Below are 24,333 nucleotides of genomic sequence, written 5' to 3'. Positions count from 1 at the left end.
ACATCTTTAATTAGTTAAAACGTAGTATATTAATGCTCTTTGTTTAACTAAATTTAATTAAAAACAATTGACAACCAACAATTGATACAAGAGGTTTCAACCATGAGTTAATCTAAGTAAACTGTCGCATCATTGACCTGATGGCAGCATTTCAATATGTATCAATCGGGAAAACCTCAGTAAACAATCCTTTCTATTTACTTGCTGAAAGCTAGGTTTATTAAACTTTCGATTAGGAGGCGTTCACTTATTATTTAAATACGTTACAGAATAATGGAATTCTCAGAAGTGCACGGCCCCTTAGCTCTAAAATAAGTTTTAACAATTTTAGTTACTTTGGAAAGGTTAAAGTAAAGTCTGCGAAGGAATCATAATTTTTATTAACATATAGGCACAAAGAAGAATTAACAATGCAGTGAATTATTAATGACTATACCCAAAAACGATAGAAAAGTTCAAGATATGGAAAATTAAGATAGTAAAGAGCAATCAAAAAATTTAATCCATAACTCCCACACGTCCATTTATCCATAAAGAGTTTTCGTATCTTGTTCATATTTTTTCCTTTCAATTTCACGCTGTTTATTCGAGACATTAATTTCAGTAAGGAATATGACAGCCCACTCATGACTCAATAATTGAATAGCATCAACCTCACCAATCGTCGTATCATCCTCATTCTCCTGTAAGTCATCAACCATCGATTGAATGATTTCATGACAGTTTATTTGAGATGTATCAATGTGAAATGGATTAAGAGTAAGATTGAACGTCTTTAATCCCATTATGTCATTATCGACAACGTATTTACGAGCACAATAATTATGTCGTCTAATTTCCACATATGCATCATATAGAGTTGAAAATGTGCATGATGAAATTGCGGATGACAACATTTCTTGTAATTTTATTAATGTTGCGTTCCTTTCAATTGCTAAATCGATAGATAAAGGCTTTAGGGCATCAAATATTAACGATTTTAGGATATAATCGCCATAATTTTTCATTCTTAAACTTTGTTCGATACATTCGCCTTGTTCCTCAAGATGGCTTTGAATTTCGGGCGACTCAAAATCAAATGTTGATCCATTCCTAACACGACTGTAATAGAACTTTTCGACATCATTAACAAAGCTATCACAGTCAGCACGGCTAAAATTCGTTTGTGATGGAAATTTCTCAAATTTTTCGTCTATAATTTTCTCATCCTTCAGGTGCTTTATGAAGCAATTCATTTTTGCATTGTTGTAGTAATTGTCAAATAAATTTGCATCCGCTGTTAGGAAGACAAATGCAAGCATGCAGAAGATTCTAGAATGACAGGAAATTTGTTATTATGCGAAAATGTTTAAGTAATTTATGCAGTGCATGAAAATTTATGTGACGAAAAATTATTCATTTGAAATAGGGTGTGGAAAAGTGTGTTGATGATGCTTCTGCAGTTGAGTGGGTCATACACAAATGACGTCACATGGAAGTAACGAATTCCTCGAAAATTCCTTCACAAATTACATCAATAACCAATCCTCACCTGATTATTATATTCATTTTATCCAATTTTATCTCGAACTGTCTTCACGCTCGATTGAATCGACACTAAGAGTTATTAATCCAAAATGAATGCTTAAGTAGCGTTGATAATAATGAATAGTGATAATTAAATTGATTATAGATAATTGAAAGTGATTGCTTGCAAAACGTATTAGCGTACAATTGAACTTATCATATGAAATTTCATGTACGGTATTTGCATAAAGTCATTTAACAATAAGCTAAGGAATTATATAAGATGATTGATTGATTTTTAAATGTTTGTTGTGCAAGTACACATGACTGCACAATGGACGATTTTGATAATAATATTAAATATTGTAGTAAATGTAAAGGAACTTCGCGAAGAGAAATTTTGTTTATTTTCAAAGGCAAAATATTTAAATATTTTTAGTACAGCTTAATACACTTTAGTACAGTTCATATGCTAATCAAATACCTCATAATCGTTATAAATGCAGAAAGCTTCTTGTTTCTTTAGTAGCTTTTAAATTTTAATTTGCTATAATTTGTTGAGAATATGCTAACGGCCATTTTATTTTCAAATTGTAAGCAACTAAAATTAGTTGATTTTCCCCTTTTATAGCAATTTCATAGTTGTTAATCCCCTTCATATAAATATTTAGTGTGTTTTTGAATTCTGATAAATAAACAATATTGTGAATAAATAAAATCCGTATAGAAGACATTTAATTGAACTACAATTATACAATTACAAAACTCTGCTCAAAGGCTCATCTATGCAGCTTTTAAGGCTCCGCTAAAGCTCTTTTATTCATGTTAAATAGAGACGACTTTCATTTGATGTTAATAAGAGCTTTAGCGGAGCGTTTTACATTTCTGTCGCTCAGGTCAATCAAATGAATGATAAAGCTGGCCATTCACTGGAGAGTGGCTGTTCATTTATTACGTTAATTGCATTCTGCTGTATGTAATTTCAGAAAGTCTTTAATTGGGTTAAATTTTGTATACTTTATAAAGTTTAACACTGAAAATCGTCGACACAGAAACACAGTTTGCTCTATAAACTTCAACACCTTAAAAATACAATCGCCTACTCAACAATAAACAATAAAAATGCACACTTTAAAAAAAAATCACCAACATTTTTTCCTCATAATTTCTTAATTTCCTATCTCATTCTTTGTAATAGCTCCTTCGACTGAAATAAAACTCATCATGCGAATCCTATTCATCATTGTAACGAGAAGCACAAAAAAAACTTTTTTGTGATTCCATTGCGAAAAATTTCATGCTCTAGTTAATTCTCACACAGCATATACATGAGGATGTTATAGAAGTATGTGCACCTTTAACATTAAATAAAAAGCAACAAATATTATAATGGTGCAAATGTAAGAAGCATAAGAATGAAGACTAAAATTTTCTCTTCTATTGTGTCACATGTAAAGCTTCACAGTTAGTAGAAAATGTGAATGTTGCATAGACGTAGTAAAAAAATAAGGAAAATTTTTGTGTTATTTCTATTCTCATCTTCATTTCTTGTATATATGTACGTACATTTATACCATAAATATTCTAAAATGTGTTAATACAGTTCCATTTGAAGAAAATTTATCACTTTTGCCCTAACAATTCACATTAAAGAGGTTAAGTGAGAAGCATTTTTCTTCATTTTAGCATGTACTGAGACCTTTTTCTTTCTGTAAAAGGAGAGAAAATGGAAGTAAAAAAGAATTTTCTTTTCTTTTCTTCTAGGTGTATGTATGTGTATGTCTCTAACAATGAGAGATTGCAGTGAAACGTGATGTTATTTGGAATCATGATGAAAATAGAATTTAACACCTCAAAATGTACACCCCGTACGACTTGACTGAATGTACCTTTGTGAAATATTTTTCATGTAGATTATTTTTTGAGATGTATGGATGGGATCTTACTTCTTATTATTTCAAAAATATAATTTAAAACGTTCAAGAATTTTTGAAAAAGGAAATGCATTGAAATTCAATACTGCTCAAATATTGCTTGATTTCCTTAAAACAGTGTTGTCTAAACCTTTTTGGAACACAGCACACTTTGATGGGAGATTGTAAAGCAAAAGTCAGACTCCGAAGCTGATAAATGTCAAGCTACCGTGGTACCCACTCTTATCACTAAATGCACAGCTGGTCATCAAGCTCTGTCGGCATGTGATTCATGGTATTTTCAAAAAAAAATCAGCAGTATTCTAGTGTGTCGTAGCTCACAGTATGATCAACACTGCCTTAAAATTTAATTTTAATGTGAATTCTGTTCTCATTGTTAATCAGATGCTGTAGATCATTTTAACAATTCGCTCTGTAATTATATAAATTTGACTCAATGCACATTAAACTGAACTTGAACTACTAAACCTTGCCATTACCGAAGAATAATATCGTAACATCGCTCCAGAAAGTAAAACCACTTCCGATCCTCATAACTAGTGGTTGCGGTTAGAGGTCAGAATGCTGGTGTATGATAATCAACAGCCAACGCAAAATATTTCTGATCAACTTTAAAAAGGATGAACTTAAAACAAAGGCAATGTAATACAACAGTGGTGGGCAATTCTAAAAAGCAAGGAGCATCTATGGCTCAGAAGTACAACTGCAATTTTTAAAACCGATCATTTTACTGTCATGATCATTGTGTGTATCCTTGCTGTCATATCGACAACACTATATAATGTTTTATAGATCGCTTTCTTGTGGGAATCAAACCAACGTACTCATAAAAGAATGAAACAGATATTCGGTCTGTTGCTATTCGGCCACGGAGGTCTTGCTCTCGCACTTGAAGATTAGTCTATATATGGCTTTAGAAAGAAGGAGGTAAAGCTTAAGCTTGGATACTAAGAACTAAAACACACTGTAAATGTCGAGAAAAAAAAATTCTACAAACTATTTAATTCCAGACTATTTTAATTCCATTTCCTTAATGCATTAGAAATTTATATCCAAGAATATCATCAGAAATTAAAAGGAAAAGAAGAGATTCGAAGAAATTTATTGTATGCGACATTGAAAATGCGTCTTTATTCTACATCAATGCACAATTTCTCCTTAAATTGTCTCGCTTTCATCTCATTGCGGCAATAGTCCCGACCAATTTGCACTTCCTTATATAATATTTAAAAAAATAAAAATTTTCTCTCCACACTTTATTCTCCATTTCACATACCTTCAAGGCACTTGACAATGATAAATCATGCACAGTAGAGTGCTATTAAGAGCTCGTAAATTTATGGCATGATATTCATCTTGAATAATGAGATGCTTTCAATAGGAATGAATATGTGCACATTGAGTATGAAAATGAGTATAACATGTAAAAAAATTATATATACCAGAAATAAGTTGATGTAAACAACTAAAATGGTTGTTTGTTATTGAGCTTGTTCATCATATAGCATTTTAGCATACTTTATATCATGTGATTAAGGCTATATCTTCTTTTTTTTAATACTCGTTGAGAATTTATGTTAAACATTTTCATATAGACAAAAAAACACTGTGAGAGAGTTGATTGATGAGCAGAATAAAGCCATGATTAAAGATAATGACGAATTTTTCGGTTAAATGTTTCTTTTTAAAGTTTACTTAATGCGGTTCTAATGAATTTAAACATGAGAGGATTTTAATTTTAATTAAAATGAGATTTTTATTTTGAAATTTTTAGTGAATTTTCCTGAAAGGTAAAGACACTATGATCTGAGGATTCCATATGATAAAATCGAGCCTCGTGTCGCATAATTGTACTTTAAGGATTCAAAAGTCCAATTCAGTCCTAATATTAATCTTCCTAAAATCTAATCTAGACCAAAACCGAATGTCAATTATCCAGTACAGCAAACCTATGTGAACAAAATTATGCAAACTTTTCTATCCAACGGATGTAGCATCATAGCAACAAAATTGATACGAAAGCACGAGTTCATCCCTCAACTGTTGCTTAAAAATTTATTTTCCGGTCAGAAAAATTAAAAAAATTCATTAGATAATATTAAATGCTGCGTTCTACCGTCATCATATTCTATTATGGCAGGAAACTTAGAAAATGAAATATTTTCATCACAAAAAATGAGGAGCATTAAATTGGGTAAAATTTTTTAAAATGAAGAGGTGCAATTTTTCTGTATTTTGTCTAACTGTAATATAATTCAATGGAAAGAAATGACAAATCGGTTAATCGACCAAAAATCTGACAGTCAGTTGTGTAGCTGACATGGTGCCAGGGTCACGGTTCCTTGGTGTTTTATCTTAATCTATTAACCGACATGTGCTCTTCAGGTCTATTAGAATTCTGCAATGATTTTAAAATACAGATACCTTTATCTATATTTGTGACTCTCAGGTTGAAATGCGCTCTCGTCGGTCAATGCAAGCTTCTTGATTCTCGCTCAGCATTTTTATAACTTTGTTTATGAACGGTTAAAAAAGTTTTTCTTGTGTGTTTATGAAATATTTTTTAAAAATAAAATGCTCAAAAATTTTCTAGTTCATGAAATAAAAAAAAATCTTTTAGTTCACACATGCCTAAGTTTTGAGCAAATAAAAAGACGTCACGTACTTGTTGTTCATATATTAATATTTTTCTTTGTTGTAGAGTTTTAAGGAGTCACTATCTATGAGAACAGTAGGGCAATATTTGACGACGACAAATAATTACACAGCAACACAGCAAGAAAAAATATTGAAGATGGAACATAAGAAAGTTATGGCATTATTTTCAGAATGATAATATCACATTATGAACAAGGATCACGTACATTTCTAAAGAATTTTTCATTATTATATTTTTAGCGCATTTCTGTATTCTATGTTGCACAAGTCGTTATGAATTTGGGTGACTGGAACTATTTCATGTGAATGAACCTGTTTGCTGACTATTTTCTTTAGAATTACAGTAGATTGCTACATTTCTGATATTTAATTACAATAATTTGAAATTACTTACCGAACTCTATCAATACATCAGTTAAATGCGCCTTCCATGATCAATCACATACATTGAGAACTTAATGTTCGAATTACCAGATAATTATATTATAATGTGAAATAATAAGCACTAAATTTATGGATGAAACTTTTTTCCAAATACTCAAATGGAATGAAAAAACCGTTGCAAGAAATATTTGAAATTCTCTCCGTTGACGCTCAGCCGTAAAACAGAAATGCTGTTTTCTCGCTCAATATTTAATATTATTATACAAAATTTATACAGCATAAACATTGTTAGATTACATTCTGTTACCGACTATTTCTCAATAAATTAGGCTTATTATTTTTCAAAATGAAACGGCAAAAATTATTTCAAATTTCTTCTTAAATTTCAGTAAATAAATGTGGAAGGAAAGTGTGGTTCAAAAAAGTAAACATTTGAAAAAACTTAGCTAAATTGAATTAATTACATTATAAAATGTATACCAAACTGTTGTATGATTATTTAGTGGATTGTGAGTGCTGTAAATATTGTGTGTTAAGGTATTTAAAGCCGAGATACGAAGAATTATTATGTGTGGATAAAGCATTTGAAAAAGTAAACTTTGAATTGATGTTTTTAACAAAATTTAAGCTAATTAAGAATTGTTGATTACAGAGGAAGTTAGGGCCAGTAAAGACCGATAGCATTGAGTCGAATGAGAAGAAACTGAAGCTCAATCCTTGTGCTATATGCTTTGGATTATTTGACAATATTGACAGCATAATATTGAAAATTAAAGAGGATGATAGACTAAAAAATTATCAAATCGACAAATTCCTGTCATCCTTCTCACTTCCCGTCCTCTTGGAACTAACTCAGCTTCAGATGTGGCTAGCTCTGATTGAAAAATTTCCTGATCATATCAGTAAAGGTATGTAATTAATTATATGAGGAAATGGGATGTAGTTAATCTGGATGCTGGAACTTAATTTTAATTCCAAACTTTATTACCCAACAGAAAATACACCAGACATACCCATTAAAGATGCTATCAAGTACATAATAAATGATAGATTGGAATGCGAATTAAAGAAGGAATTCGACGTTGAAGGAATCATGATTGGAATAAATTTTTCAATTGAAAATGAGCACGAAGCTTTAAGTAAACTTGATGAGGTTGCACCGGAACTGATGAACGAGAGAAACAAACAAAAGTGAGTATCTTAAATGATTCGTCAATATTAAGCTTTAAGACACAGAAATTAGAACTGAAATATTCTCATCCTTAACTTCTAAAAGCGCCTAAATCAAGCAATACTTATCTAATTTATAAACAGGAAGCGTTTTCGTACCGAAGTAATCTCAAGGAATTACTTTTGTAAACATTTTACACCAAAAAGTATCGACATTGTGAAATTTCAAAAATTAATTCCAATTCCACCGAAAGTTCCAATTGAACCAATTAAATTTGATGAAATAACCTTCACAGGTCCAACAATATTCCTTGCCGGACGTTATAATAAATATTCAAGAGAATTGAGTCAAACGCCTTGGGTTGTTGGCGGTAAAAGACTGTCAGACTTGAGTGTAGAGGAAATCATTGTCAGTACCGTTTTGCCTTATTTCAAAGTATCTGAATCATGTGTCACATTTATGTCAAGCGGGCGAGAAGATGTTGATGTTAGATGCCTTGGAAAGGGTCGACCGTTTGTACTTGAAATTATGAATGCAACAAAAACAATTTTGGATATAACCTTGGCAAAAGAGATTGAGGCAAAAGTATGTCAATCTGGTGTTGTAGCTATTCGTGATGTACAGCTGGTAAAAAGGTAAATAAATATTTGCTTTTATAAACATTGTAAAGGATATTTTTACAAATTGTTCATAAATTTAACGGTTTTCTAACATTTAAATTTTTATAGCAAACATTTTAAATTTTATAACGCCGTTATTATTTAAATTTTGAAAATCTGTTATTGCTAAACAAAATTCACATAAAGCTATTTATGGAATCAAAAGCAATAAACAGCATTCACAACATAACGACAGTAATATCCATAAAAAGCTGTTTAAATCTCCTATTAGTATGCCATACCAACTTTATATGTTGTGTTGTGCATGTCAATCATAAATGTCCTATTTAATCCAACCGAATTCATTCCACAGAGATGATCTCCATTCTATTAAATCGGGTGAGGAAGACAAGAAGAAATATTATCGTGCAATGTGCACTTTAAGAGATAATGATATTATTAATGAGGATATGCTGATGAAACTAGACATAAATGAAGCTTTTGATATCCAACAATGGACACCTTTGAGAGTTCTACATCGGAGAACATTGATGAAACGAACACGAACTGTTCACAGCGTAAAGGCATATGCTGTTAAAGGTAACTATTTTTCATTAATTTCAAAATTGTCATTTTTAACACGTAGTAATGTCTGTAAAATGTATTAACGTACCAACAATGTCAACAGATAAGCAAAATCTGATTGTCCTCGACTTCGTCACGCAGGCCGGAACTTACATTAAGGAGCTTGTGCATGGTGAATTTGGTCGAACGGCACCGAGCATTTCATCTCTTATTAATATGGACATTGACATAATTTCATTGGATGTTATGAACATTGATCTCGACTTTCCACCATCAACGCAAACATGAGAATGTAATTAACAGTAAAATTGAACGTGTAATATCCACCTCATAAATGATTAATTATGTAAATTTCACTTAAAATTTATAAACGACCAGATTGGTAGAAAAAAAAGTCATGCAAATAATGAAAAATTCATCGTCAACATTAAAATTGTTAATGGAAGATGAAGTTTTTTTTGTATATTTTTTTACATAGAATTAAACATGTAATTTTCTACTGACAATAAATGAGACAGATAAAGTTTAGCTCTATAAGCTGTTAGTTTTATTCAAATGATATTTTCGTTTAAATAAAATGAGCAGATTGCAGCTACATTTAAAGGTAAGCCTCGGTAAGTACGTTGGATTAAGGAACGGGTCGAGAATTTGAAGTTCAACACGGAAAATCAGAACAAGAGCCATTCGAATGGGATATTGAAAGAACAGACCTAAAAATATAACGTTATGCCAATTGAAGATCGAAACGAGAGGCTCAGTTTATTCGGAACTCAAATTCTTGATCCTCTATCAAGGCATCATCAAAAATTGAATCCTTTGGCTCATGGACGACTAAAGAACTCTTGGAATTAAGCTGTTATATACAGTATTGCACTTGGTATTGAAAGTAGGCAAACGGAAGAAAGTTATAGAATAGCTTTAAGCGCCGTATGGTTGGATAGGTCATACGTTTCGAAAGCGAAACACTAGAGAAAGTGTCGTAAATGGGATGGAAACACAAACTTGTTTCACCGCGCTTGGATGGAATCCACAAAGAAAAAGTCGCCATGGCGCTCCAAAAGCAACTTGGCGTAGAACAATAATGCAGGAATGTCAATTAGATGTCTAAACAGAGAATTTGTATAAGCTTTGTGATGTGGCCAGTAACAGAGTCAGATGGAAGGAAGATCTTTTGTAATAACCTAGGCTTCAAGTCGGTGCATGGTTCCAGTAAGTTAGTAAGTAAGCTTTACGTGTTATTTGATGGAGGCCATGAATCACAATTGATCTGTACAGCCAGTAAGTGAGTATCCTTTATTCATTGTAATTAGAAATACTGTAGTGGATTGTAATAATCATTGAGACAGTTTAGTCGAATACTCCAAAAGGTCAATCCATTTTTAATCAATTTCCGGTATATAAATGTCAAGTCATAACGCCCAAATGATTCACAGTGGATCATCAAATCGACTCAACTTCTAACAAAATTCGTCTCTACATTCATACATGAATACGTACAGAGAATTCAAAATCCAATTCCTCATATACCAACCTTTATGTGAATCAACATGTACAACATGTAAATCCTCATTTCAATTAGTCAAATCAAAACATAAATGATGGTGTCAAAAAATCCATTTATGTTATTTACCAACAATAAGGTCAGAGTTATTTAGATGTTATTAATCTAATCACTCAAAACAATCACACATTTTCACGTGGCTTGTTAATGCCATCCTTGAAATAACAAAACAAAACAAAAAAAAGAATGGTTTGATTGGTTAATGCCACTTTATAGAATGTGGATTATGTGTACATGTTTCATGTTAAAGAGATTAAAACAGAATTAAATTCCTATGTGACAACCTAAAAAAACGTGGATAAGGGATGAATGAAAAATTCAGGATACAACAAAAAAAAAATGAGAATGTGCTATACAATCTGGATTTATAGCATACGTAATAGATTTAAAATGTTGTTAAAAGGGATAAAAATCTTTATCAGTTTTGTAGACACACGCAATACTCTTTCCGAAGGTATTATGTTTGAAACAGATATTGTTGAGTGATGTGTTGTCATTTGAATGTTATTGCTCTTTTGGAATTTAATACCTTACTATCGAGATGATGCTGAGTGATTGAACTTTCAGCATAGATGTGTGAAAAGTGTTTTAGGAAATCAAATAAGTTGCAAAATTTGACACTTGAGCTGTAAATTTGAACATTTTACAGAAGAATGTAGCCTATTGACCTATTGATATGCTATAAAATTGTTTGATTCAATATAGAATGATTCAGAAAAATGTGGGAATTTTAATTTAATTCCGATGTGTTCGCTAGATTGCCGCTGTTATAACGTTCATTTGAGATTTGAATAATATTAATTGTACATAGTTGAAGACCCCTTTTTTATAGAAAATGTCAATCTGATTTAGAACTCCGAAGAATAAACATCTTTATTAATAAATTACGCTTTATGGCAATATTTTGCTTGACCACAACTGCAAAAGCCGTGTCAGCATTAAGACGCGAAATGACCCTGACGATACCACATCGCCTGCACAAACAAGGAGCATGCTCATGAGTAGATCCATAAAGCAGGTTCAATTATATTGAGCACTCCCATTTAGGTGAGCATACTCATTGTCTGTTAGAGACGGTTTGCTTAAATTCTCATTTTTACGGCGAATAATCCAATTTCTCTGCATTGTGCTGCTCGGGAAATTTACAGACTACTGAATCCATTTAAAACAAATTAGCAATTCATCTTGCTTAAAGACTTGAACATATTTTATATTCTAGACTCTTAAAAGCAATCGACATTCCACAATTTATATAATAATATATAGCATAAACACAGCAGCGACAAAAATTTTATGCAGCATCAAGCTCATGAGCATAGTTTACATATTTCCACTAAAATAACCTTCATCCTGAAATAATAAAGAACAATACAATGAAGTGCAAGTGCTTATATCAGGAATGTAGGAATGCAATAAAGTCTAGTTATGCAATTTTTTGAATAGCGTTTGTTGAATTCAAAATTAAATTTTCATGTTGAGGTAGAAATGTCAAGATGCTATTCTACTCGTCTTACCGCTATAGTTGAGTATTAATTTAATTGCATCAAGGAAGTTGTTGTGTTGAATGAGATCAACATACAGTTAAGGTAATCCATCAAAAAATTATGAAAGCTCACTCACTTGGGGTTAATAAAAGTTAATTTCATTATCACCTTTAAGGATATGACATAAAAATATTATTCTGCTGTCTGTCTTATATGCGCCATTAAGGATCTATTTACAAAAACACAGACAATATTATTGCACATTTATTATGGTAAATAAACTTGTCAAATGTTCATAAATTTGATAAGCTTTTGCAAAAAAAGTTTATTTTGCACAATTTTGCGGATTATTCGAAGCAATAAAGTCAAATAAACTTTTAACGTTGATAATATCTCAGCTTGTAGAGCTAGTTTATGTGATAACAAAACATCAAGCTATAACAGCAGTTCTGTTTTCAATTTGAGTAAAAGGTATGAAAATAGATATTTATGAGAATTCCCAATGTTGTTGATTCTATCGTTGGCTGAAGATGCACGATATCGACGATGTATGTTCTCATACATTTATGGATCAGGATGTGCTGCTAAGTTTCTAGAATATGATTGTAATGGAGAATTCAGAAAGGAAAAGCATATTCAGTGGGCTTTGTGGGGCAATCCTTCTCTATCCTCTTCGAACCTTTTTGGAAGAAACTCTTCAATTGGCAATACATTCTTACTTACTGGAACCAAGCTCCGACTTGGAGCCTGGCATTGCAAATGCTTTATTATTTACTAATCTAACAATTAAAAGCAAAAAAAAAAAAAAAAAAATAAAATTTGAATGCAATTTTACAAATTTCACTGTTTATATTAGCATACGAAATTCCGTATGCTAGAGTATGGTCGAGTAAACTTTGTATGAGAGTATGCATCTATAGATGACAAAAGATCACGAGGATGACGAAAAAACTCAAGGAAGGAAGCTGTTTGCCGAGACAGTATTGCGTTTTGTATTGGAAATTAGCAAGCGGAAGTTAACGACAGGATCAGTTGTGGAAGCTATAGATCCGAATTGATCAGGACTGCCAGTGAAGGCAGTGAGCATCTTTATGTCTTAGCAAACCCATCGTCACATCCTTGACTGCTAGTAAGGTTAAATCGTTACATAAAGCACATAGCAACTGAGTGGAAGTTAATCAAGTTTTATTTTATGAGAATTTCGTTAAGTAATTTTATCGGTCGACTTTTTATGAGGTAAATAGAATAAAAGTAAGGAAAAAATGAATGGCAAAAAATGTCCCCATAGAAAAATTTAATTTCAAATTCTATATATGTTATAAAAGGCGGAAGCTTTTACTTAAACTGTGCTGTAGTATTTTAGATTTCCTCTTACTTCTCTCTACACCGAGAGAAAAAAGCATGTAAAGCTTAGAAGAATATAAAAAGTACTGGGTATGGTCGGATAGAGGAAATAAATTTAAACATATTTTTATGGAAATTTATGTTAAAAGTTACAAAAGTTTTATCATTTGTGCAAGATAGAATAGTTGACCGCTAAAACACGTTATTTCTACATCATAAGACATACAGCACAAGGAGAAAAAAAAAGTTTCGAGAGCTTTAATGAAAATTTTATTGCCTCGTGCATGTTTTAAAAAAAATTGTCATAAATTTTAATTACTTTATGAGAAGCAATAAAAATGACAAATTTTAGTCATTTCGAACGGACAAACTGTATATCATGTGGAAGCTTTTACAAATCCTCACACGAACTTACTCGAAAAAAGCAAAAGTTAAATTAAACCTTCATTTTATTTAAATTTATTTTCTTTTTGGGAAAAATCTCAAATCATTTTTAAATTTATTTCCATTTACATCCTCTCGACTGCTCAACATTTTGCCATTTTACATAAGGAATGGCTCTGAATAAAGATACGGAAACACAAGAATTTCTGGATTAATGACCTAATACACATACCAGAATAATAAAAGTTTACCATAAACTCTATTTTTTTATGAATGCAATGTGCATCAAGGACATCCGATAGAAGCATTTGCCATCTTTAAAGCATCTTTTGAAGCAGACGAAGTTTAGATTCTAAAAGTAAATTTTTGAACATTAACAATACTTGAAGGAAAGGAGAAAACTAGTATGAAAATGTTCATAAACGAGTTATGATTGAACTTTCTTTGTTGTTGAGTTACGATACTCCCACTGTGCATGTTTGTATGACTTTCATTCATCTTTATTAGATTGTGAAATTATTTTCGACTTTTGAAATTGAATATTCTTTTGTGAAATATATATGACTAATCTTGTTTATTTTTATCATATCCTTGAATTTGAAGGTATTTGAAGATATATTGAAAGAGAAAAATGACTGAAGGCTTACACCCAAGCGACACAAATAAAAATGTTTATAAAAACGCTTTGTTAGTGTTATAACGTTCATTTGAGATTTGAATAATATTTATTGTACATAGTTGAAAACCCTTTTTCATACAAAAGTTCAGTCTGTTTTTGAACTCTGAAGAATAAACAACATTGTAAATTTATACATAAATTCGTAAGGAAGTCGTTTTGATTAAACTACATTTATTCAATTACAAAATCCGGAACCTTAAAAGCTCTGAAATGGAGCTTTTTTCATTTGTGTGGCTGGGATGCTAGAGTAAGATTCGTAAATGAACTTATTAAACTTGATTCCTAACCTCAAAAGCCTTAAACCTGAAGGGTTGAGTTTCATTTTTAATGGTTAAGTTCCCAATCAGAGCAATGCAATCTCTAATATCAAAAAACGGCTAACTTCAGTCAGTTTTAAAAGTGAAAATGAAATTTGCTGCAATGTGCTGCTCGGAATTGATTCAGGTCGACAAAATAGCATCAAAAACTTGTAACTTTAGTAAAAATGCATCAAAAATCATCTTAGAAATTGTTGTATATTTCTCTTATTCTTCTTTCTGTATTTTCAACTAAACCTTAATAACTTTTTATCACAAAGTTTTCACATTAAATGTTGTCAAAAAGTTTTTTTTTTTTTTGTCTCCTCTCATCTCTTCTCCTTTTCCTTTTTCACTCCCTTATTATACGATAACTTAAGTGTCTTTTTATGACACAGTAAGATGATGAAAGCATGAAAAGGAATTGAAAAAAAGAATTTTTTTCTTCTGCTTTTTTTTATTGGAAAAATTAAATATGAAGAAAATGTTAAGGACTTTATTTTAATGTATTGTGCATTTCCTTGAGATATTTATAATATTTTCTTTATAATGCATTTACTTTTATATCTTTGTAATTTGCATAATGGACGATTCTTTGGATGAGTTGAATTTTTGAAAAAGAGCTTTCACAATCCATGGTTATTTCTTTTTTGGTACTAAAAACGTTTTCATAAAAATCTTTCCTAATTTTATGTTTTGATGGTTGAAATGAACTTTAAACAGCATTTAAACATTAATTCTTCCTTAATTAGTAGTTGTTTGACACTAAAATGCTATATTAACACAAAAAAATGAGTTTTATGAAAATTTCATTTGGTATTTTTCGTCATGGATTAGGAAGAAAAAAGCTCAACAATATCTCGGTTTCACTTTTTTTCAACAAAGAATCGAATTTTTGCTTTAATTAACAGCTTATTTAGACTGGTTAATGCATCAATTCATAGAAAAATAAGTATATTTTAATATATGTTTTGGTTCTGGAACAAATTCTACTCCAATTTCTTTAAAATCGAATTCTTCAGGTGAGAATTCCATTTTGTGAAACCGAGAAATTGGCACAAAACCTTAAATAACTAAATTAATAAGGATCCACAGGTCCTCTATTTGATTAAATATGATAGTTTTCATGCTAAAGAACAATCCTAGCAAATAAAATTATGTAACTTAGTGGAAAAAAATTGTAAAAAAACGATTCTTTGATGAAAAATCCGAAAAACTCATCTGAAGAATCACTCTAATACGATATCAAAGTGCTTGGTAATGCGATAAAATATTATAATGCTTTTGTTGATTTTTGAAGCTTTCTAATGCGTTTGTTCGTTTGTTTTTATGTCATATAAATGATTTATTGGCTTTATATTTGTAATATTTGCTCCAATTTATTGCTGAATGCTGAATTATATTAGTCAGTATCTTGAAATTTTTGATTTAGAATAATTTGAAATTTTTGATTTAATTTCAATTTTTCAAAAAGATTCTCAGAAAATAATCTTGAACAGCACATCTAGAGCATCGCTATGTCGTCTAAAAATCAACCTTTGAACTCTTTTTCATTCAAACTCTTTGAATTGAAAATAAATGAAATTTCAACTTAACCTCAAAATCAATATTGAGCTTATACATATTTCTTATTGTGTAATATTTCTCAAGTTTAAATACCTACATACCTCCATAAGAATGACATAATAACCTTTAAGCACTACTTGAGTAAAGAATTTAAACAAATCTTCAATTCAATTCCTTCAAGGTTAGCTTTATTTGAATGAAAAACAGCAAAGTCAGTGATTCAAGTTCCTGAAAATCTGACAAATGAATGTTCTACACCGTTCTACAGTAAATGCAATTCCAGTATATAACAAAAAATACTAAGGAAGACAATAATTCCTCCGGGTTTACTTTTTCTCATTTCGTTATGGAAAGGCAAACATAAAATGGGAATGAAGAACGTCTTGAAAATGCTTTCGTGGCTTATCAGTAATTAAGTTGTTGTAAAAAGCAGAAAGATTTATACATATTTTAATTTTGCTTCAGGCACATTCTTCCCGTTCTTGCTTTAGATCGATTTATCTTTGATTTATTTTTAATAACTTTAAGGCAAATATCGTTAATCTTATTACACAATGCTTTAAACATTCGTTTGGATTCGCTTTAAAAGCGGATAAAAAAGAGAGAATTTTTTACAACCTGGCTTTAAAAATTAATTGCAATTGGGGTCATTCGTTTGGTTAATGTGATAATAATAAACTTTTTGTGTTTAAAACAAAAAAATATATCTGTCGTTATGTAAAACGACAGTTTTCTAATTGTTTGAATATTTCAGAATTATTATATTAGTTCATTATTAATTAAAGTTGTTAAAGTTGATTTACTGTATTAACAATTATTATATATAGATTTACATTTAGTATTTTACAATTTCGCGTAAAGAACAATGTAACGGTTGAATTATATTCATATTTAGTATTCACTCATAAGGCGAATTCATTTACATAGTTTAATTCCCTTTGATAACGCGGTTCTTTTAGACAGCGCGATTGAGTGAGCAAAGTCACAAATTTTCAAAAAATTAAATTAAATTAAATTAAATTAAATTAAATTAAATTAAACTAAACTTAAATATGTGTCTTTTGTGTAATTAATTAAGGCTCAAGCCTCCAATAAAGTGATTTAATTAACTGAAATTAATAAGCTAAACTCACTCAATCACATATTTTTTGAAAATTTTGATATTTTTTGATAATTTTAAGAATTGGTGAATTTGGTGAAGTTCTGATTTGAAAAAAAAAGAAGAAATCTCGTGCTTAGAGTTTTCTATTGAAATTTAAGTGATTAAGTGATAGTGAATATTCAATAAAGTAGTGGAGATTCATGTTACATTGAAAGTTTAATTAAATATCGAATAATCTAAGTTTTCGCGAAAGATCGGTCTCGTGGAAATTTAATCTCATCGTTATAAGTCGTGCGAAAGATTTGAAGCCACCAAAAGAAGCTAGTGAAAGCTATTGATTCATCATAAGCAGCATTTGAGTGATCCAGTTGACCAGAATCGTCAAATAACTCTGTAGTAAGTACAATGCAATTTTAACCTAAATGTTTTTTTTCTTTCTTTTTCACAAAACAAAACTCGATTGGCTTACAAGAAGCAAATCACAAACAACGCTACACGCTACAGAGCAACATTTCTGGTCAACAAGTCGCACAAAAGACTCACATCAAATTCAATCAAATCAAATTTTCAAGTAAGGAAGCACATAAAGTCGTCAGTCAAGAGACGACTTTTACCGCCAAGCAAAAGGCATTGTTACTAGTCGGTCAACACATAAAGTCGTCAGACAAGAGACGACTTTTACCGCCATTCAAGAGGCACTATACAAGTTGTAATGTCAACAAAGTCGTCATAGTCAAAGACGCATGTTAGCAGTCAGTCACCACAAAAAAGGTGCAACCAAGAGTCAGTCACTTTGAAAAAAAAGTGCAACAAATTAAATCGTCAGACAGTAGACGTAGCCTCATCAAGTCATCGCAGCAACGATTAGTCACTTAACACAAAAGTGCAATTGAATTTGAAGGAAGTTTTAAAGTCGTCAAGAATCAGGACGCAAAAGTTCAACATTAATTATTTCTAACAAGTAGAAAATAATTATTGTCGTATTGAACAACACGCATCATTTAACTTGGCATTAACTAAGTCAAGTAATTATTTGTGATCAAGTCACATCATCATCATTATTATTAAATCAGCAATTCATCGACATGAGTGCTGAAGAATTAGGCAGTTTAGGATTTATTAAGGATGACATTCATCGTGAAGTCTCTTCAGAATCAAGTTCTGATTACGATGAAATGCAGGAACAGTCATTACATGTTAATGGCGATGGAAAATTAATATCAAGTAATTTGAGAACCGACGTAAGCAAGTTACAACGGAAATATATCTCAATAAGGAAGTCCAACAAAGAATTAAAACAATTGGTCCTGGCACAAAGTCAACAAATGTCGCAAATTATGGAGTTGCTGCAGTCATCGTCAGTACATATGAGCTCTATTGGCACAAGATCCAATAGAAATACTCAATTGTCACAAGAGTCCTCATTTGCAAATGCAGTACTTAATGCAAATAAGGCATCGACTCAAATAGAAGAAGAGATCAGACAATCCAGTCAAATTATTAATTCGATGATTGGAGTTAAGGACAGTAATGCAAATCATCAACATGCTGAGCCACGTCCAACAGAAATTAGCGATAGTGATAATCACATCGAAACAACTTTGAGGCAGCTTGATAAATTGTCATTGAATGAAATTCGTCGGAACCTGCCAAAGATAGATAAATTTGATGGTAATCCGGAAAGATGGTTGACATTTGAAAGAGCCGTCATGAGGAACTGGACAGAAGGAGAATACGCCGACGAACAAATGAAATCACACATTCGTCAAGCGTTAACAGGACAAGCCTTAGCGCGCATTGACAGTTTGTACTTAAACATGTCATCGCAAAGAATTATGGACTATCTCAAGGATAGTTTTGGTAATTCAAGTATTGTTGTCGAAAGTGCTCGTAATAAATTAATGAATTTGAAACTTGCCAAACCCTTAACTCACGCATCGTGTGTGGAGGTAACAACCCGAATAGCTAATTTTATGGCAGCTTGCAGTTATGCAGGCATATCGATAGCAGATTCCAGTATATCATCCAGGCTTCATAATCAGCTAGAGCCATATCATCAGGAACTTTACTATAAATATTATTATGAAAAACATCCAACAGCAACAACAAGGATGGAGAGACTTGATGTCCAGTTTGAATTTCTCAACAATTTATCCAAGACGTTACCTTTAGGAAATTTCAAATTTGAAGACGACAAGGGTAATAAGAATAAGTCTAAGGACTATCAAGTTATGTCAGCATCAGTCAACAACAGCGCATTTAAGAGTTCATTTTATAATCATGATGATTATAAGTATGAAATTCGTGACAATAAAATAGCGATTTACATTGGCTATAATATGGAAGCAGTTAGACAATTGCCAAAGCAATGTATGATTTGTGCAAGAACAAATCATTACACGATTGAGTGCAAGACTTATCGTAATATGGAAGCAGACACTAAGTATACAACAGTCAAAGCAAAGAATCTTTGCATGAATTGCTTGTTAACATCAAATCACAAAGCAAAGGATTGTGATGTTAAGGCAGGATGCGGCTTTAGAATCGATAGGTATTCAAGATGTACCGCAAGACATCACATTACGCTTCATCGATCAAATAAGGATCCAATTGATAGTGAAGAGTCAACAGATTCAGAATCTGATGCAACATCAGATGAAAAGAAATCATGTGAGAAGGAATCAAAAGAACATGAGTTGTCACAACAAGAAGAAACAGGAAGTCAACATGAAGCTTCGTACATAAGTAGCTTTATATCAGCAAGTGTTCATAAAAAGCAGGATCAGATAGTGCAAGACTATTCTGATAAAGCATCAACAAATGATGTAAGTAAACCATACATACTATTTACAATTGAAGAACTTGCAGTAATTGAATTAGAAGACAACAATGTTAAGTCAAATAAAGAATCAAATGAAATTCGAGAGTCGAATGAATTATTGGAACCGAATGAAAGTTTTACATCAGCCTTGTATATACCTGATGTATTGAATGAAAACAATAAGCTTTCAAATACAGTATCAAATCGAATCCTTCATACTGACAAGCAGTTTGAAGAGATCAATAATGATTCAACAATTAGAATGGAATCAAAACAAAACTATGAAGCGTCAAGTAGCTTGCATAGTCACCTCATTGAGAATGGAAATAAGAAGGTCCAACAATTAACACTTGAAAGAAAGCGGATGATAGAAATTGTTCGAATAGGAAACAACAAAGGACGATATAAGGAATGGAAGATAGGATAATGAAATTTGGTCACCAATATCCAGGATGGCGAATTGACGTTGCATACTATTCTTCTGGCCCCCCCGAGGATGTCGTTATGTAAAACGACAGTTTTCTAATTGTTTGAATATTTCAGAATTATTATATTAGTTCATTATTAATTAAAGTTGTTAAAGTTGATTTACTGTATTAACAATTATTATATATAGATTTACATTTAGTATTTTACAATTTCGCGTAAAGAACAATGTAACGGTTGAATTATATTCATATTTAGTATTCACTCATAAGGCGAATTCATTTACATAGTTTAATTCCCTTTGATAACGCGGTTCTTTTAGACAGCGCGATTGAGTGAGCAAAGTCACAAATTTTCAAAAAATTAAATTAAATTAAATTAAATTAAATTAAATTAAATTAAACTAAACTTAAATATGTGTCTTTTGTGTAATTAATTAAGGCTCAAGCCTCCAATAAAGTGATTTAATTAACTGAAATTAATAAGCTAAACTCACTCAATCACATATATCTGTGATATTATTGTGTATATCTGTATTTACGAGCAATTTGTTGCTGAATTTTAATGATATAAATTGCTAATTAACCAGCATCGTTTATTGCTAGAGTTGGTAACTTTTCAAATAAAAGAAAAAGTTTGATGCGTATCGGGATAATGGAAGAAATTTGAGAGTTTAAATGATAACAATAATTTAGGGAGCTTTATGAACAGAATGGTGGTTTAGTGGGAGGAATTTTGGAGTTACTCTTGAAGATTTGTGTAAATTTAGATTAGATTTAATCTAGCAGTTTTGTTTCCGGATAAGCTTTCACTGTAGTGAGAAGCAGCCAGACAAAGACTTACTAGGAAGTACTTTTATGTTTTCTTTTGCTATCAGAAGAAAGTTGGCTTTTAAATAGTTGACATCGACATAGTGTGCTTTTAGACGCAGCAGTAAGATGTACTTCTAGATTTTCCTTGAAAATAGTCTTTTTTTATTATTATTTTCATATTTTAGAGCCTTTAAAGTTTCTCATAAAATGTTCAAATAAATGTCAGAAGAATCAAGTTAAATTTGGTTATTTTCGCCAAGTGACTATAAATTGATACAAAGTGTAGCATTCACAATTGATACATTAGCATGTTCTCTGTAAATTCTGATCAAATTGTTAAATTCTATAAACAGCAATATTGAATTATGTCTGTAATGTCGTGATCATTGTTTGTGTTCTTGTCATATGGACAGCATTCTATATAATCATAAAAGGAACGATCTGTGCTGGGAATTGAACCCACGTACTATCACATGAATGACACAAATTGCTGTCTGATCTCTACTGTTCGGCCACAGAGGTCTTAATCTCAGATTGTCATATTCGCCTATATATGGCTCGAAATCAAGATTCTACTCTACCATGACACAAAAATATCGGAACTAATGTCAAAAATCAACAAATATAATGAAGTTGATCCAGTTTTCGAATCCATACGCTTCCCAACCCTAGAATTATTAAACATTTAACCCATTCATTATAGTGCCATTTTTACACGAATTTTATTCATGGTTTTTATCATTACATCATGTTTTTTTCTTTCATTTAATTGAGTGTTTGCTTACCGAATGTCGCATTAACATTTTAGTGCTTTCAAAAAGCACGCGTTAAAGCATAAAGTACCGTCATAAATTTTAATTTTCCTCCACGTACATTTAAATTTCTTTTTTCCTGTGTCACTTTCGTTAGCTGAAAATTTCTTGCTTCTTTCCCTCTGTTAAAACTAGTCGAATTTATGTTAATTAAAATTCAAATCACAAAAACTCAAATTTTCATTCGCAATGAGTTAACGCAACAGTTTTATAGGAATGGAAATTGGTTTTAGGGGAGCAGAAATGCTACATCAATTATTCAAATAGCTATTTACTTTATGAAATATTTTGGAATAATTGATTTTTATATGGAAATTCTAGTTGATGGAAATTTCGTTTTGTGGCATGTGGAGTTACCAATTTAATGTTTATTTTTTGGAAATATGGATATGAGGATATGTGGAGTTTCGCGCTATAGATCTTTTTATAAATTATTTACTATAGTGTTTGTTGGGGGCCATAGATTAGAATTGAACTTTACGGCTAACGAACCAAGAAAGTAAGCTAGTTTGTTTATGAGTCATTTGAAGTGGATCGAAATAAGACGATACGTAGACATCAGATTACTCTTGCATCTTGATTTCAACACCGTGTCATTGCGGCCCCACAGCGACTAAAATCTGCTGTCCGAGATATATATTATATTTTAAGTCATAACTTCTCTCCTGTTATTTCGAAGCCTTAGACCAGTTTCACTCAAAGGTCAATTTGAACTAGGGTTTTCAATACCGGTATCGAAATACCGGTATACCGAAATTATTTGAAAACCGAAATACCGGTATTGAAGATTTTCGAATACCGGTATTTTCGGTATGGAAAAATATAAGGGAAATTTTAAATTTTTTCTATTAAATGAAACGCTGAGAATTTGGTGTTCATAAAACATAACCAAATTAATGTCAAATTACGTGTTAAACTTAACATATGAATTTTATATTTAACCATTAGTTGGGAAATTGTTTTAACTGATTTTAGTTTTCATTATTAAATACTTTATAAAAAAAACTTTTTAAAAAAACCTCGTTTTTCGCGTAGACTAAAAAGTAAAAAATAAATTTCATTTTATGCTGTAGAGAAATTGGTTTGAAAGTTGAGACGACACATGAATTACAAACATGCACCTTGACCTTATCGTATAGTTCTACAACTTAAAACGAGGGCACAAAGCTTTGATGAAGTTCTGTTAACAAGCGCCCTCGTTTTAAGTTGTAGAACTTTACGATAAGGTCAAGGTGCATGTTTGTAATTCATCTGTCGTCTCAACTTTCAAACCAATTTCTCTACAGCATAAAATGAAATTTATTTTTTGCTTTTTAGTCTACGCGAAAAACGAGGTTTTTTTAAAAAGTTTTTTTTATAAAGTATTTTATTTTCAACTTTTTAGTCAAATGATTATTTAATGTAATATTTTGGTAAGCTTGGCATTCGTTTGAAGGCTTAAGCTAAACCGATAGGCCAAGCTTCGCTTGGCATAAGGTTGAAGAACTAAGCTAGACCGATAGGCCAAGCTTCGCTTGGCATAAGTTTGTAGAACTAAGCTAGACCGATAGGCCAAGCTTCGCTTGGCATAAGTTTGAAGAACTAAGCTAGACCGATAGGCCAAGCTTCGCTTGGCATAAGTTTGAAGAACTAAGCTAGACCGATAGGCCAAGCTTCGCTTGGCATAAGTTTGTAGAACTAAGCTAGACCGATAGGCCAAGCTTCGCTTGGCATAAGTTTGAAGAACTAAGCTAGACCGATAGGCCAAGCTTCGCTTGGCATAAGTTTGTAGAACTAAGCTAGACCGATAGGCCAAGCTTCGCTTGGCATAAGTTTGAAGAACTAAGCTAGACCGATAGGCCAAGCTTCGCTTGGCATAAGTTTGAAGAACTAAGCCAGACCGATAGGCCAAGCTTCGCTTGGCATAAGTTTGTAGAACTAAGCTAGACCGATAGGCCAAGCTTCGCTTGGCATAAGTTTGAAGAACTAAGCTAGACCGATAGGCCAAGCTTCGCTTGGCATAAGTTTGAAGAACTAAGCTAGACCGATAGGCCAAGCTTCGCTTGGCATAAGTTTGTAGAACTAAGCTAGACCGATAGGCCAAGCTTCGCTTGGCATAAGTTTGAAGAACTAAGCTAGACCGATAGGCCAAGCTTCGCTTGGCATAAGTTTGAAGAACTAAGCTAGACCGATAGGCCAAGCTTCGCTTGGCATAAGTTTGAAGAACTAA

General features: G+C 31.6%; 3 protein-coding genes across 3 annotated transcripts; 2 read left to right on the top strand and 1 right to left on the bottom strand.

The window, feature by feature from the left end:
- Positions 1-351: 351 nt before the first annotated feature.
- LOC139089116 (uncharacterized) lies at positions 352-1,618 on the bottom strand. The gene is made up of 2 exons (XM_070638553.1): positions 1,532-1,618; positions 352-1,311 (listed from the first exon to the last, which is right to left on the bottom strand). The coding sequence occupies exons 1-2, from the start codon at positions 1,546-1,548 to the stop codon at positions 525-527; spliced, it is 804 nt and encodes a 267-aa protein (XP_070494654.1). The 5' UTR covers positions 1,549-1,618; the 3' UTR covers positions 352-524.
- A 5,260-nt stretch (positions 1,619-6,878) lies between these two features.
- On the top strand, positions 6,879-9,347 carry Pus10 (Pseudouridine synthase 10). Its single transcript, XM_070638564.1, has 6 exons — positions 6,879-7,074; positions 7,135-7,390; positions 7,478-7,673; positions 7,797-8,288; positions 8,626-8,852; positions 8,941-9,347. Exons 1-6 carry the CDS (start codon positions 6,955-6,957, stop codon positions 9,123-9,125), a joined length of 1,476 nt encoding a protein of 491 aa, XP_070494665.1. The 5' UTR covers positions 6,879-6,954; the 3' UTR covers positions 9,126-9,347.
- An 8,991-nt stretch (positions 9,348-18,338) lies between these two features.
- LOC139089131 (uncharacterized) lies at positions 18,339-20,501 on the top strand. The gene has a single exon (XM_070638569.1). The coding sequence runs from the start codon at positions 18,339-18,341 to the stop codon at positions 20,499-20,501; it is 2,163 nt and encodes a 720-aa protein (XP_070494670.1).
- Positions 20,502-24,333: the final 3,832 nt, after the last annotated feature.

Source organism: Chironomus tepperi, unplaced genomic scaffold (genome assembly GCF_022539635.2).
Source record: "Chironomus tepperi strain 1889 unplaced genomic scaffold, CSIRO-AGI_Ctep_v1 contig_175, whole genome shotgun sequence".
NCBI lineage: Eukaryota > Metazoa > Arthropoda > Insecta > Diptera > Chironomidae > Chironomus > Chironomus tepperi.
This window is presented reverse-complemented; position numbering and strand designations above follow the sequence as displayed.

Coding starts and splice junctions, on each gene's coding strand:
- LOC139089131 (XM_070638569.1), top strand. CDS start 18,339: ATGAGTGCTGAAGAATTAGGCAGTTTAGGATTTATTAAGGATGACATT.
- Pus10 (XM_070638564.1), top strand. CDS start 6,955: ATGTATACCAAACTGTTGTATGATTATTTAGTGGATTGTGAGTGCTGT. Junction 7,075..7,134: donor TGGATAAAGCATTTGAAAAA/GTAAACTTTGAA, acceptor TGTTGATTACAG/AGGAAGTTAGGGCCAGTAAA. Junction 7,391..7,477: donor TCCTGATCATATCAGTAAAG/GTATGTAATTAA, acceptor ATTACCCAACAG/AAAATACACCAGACATACCC.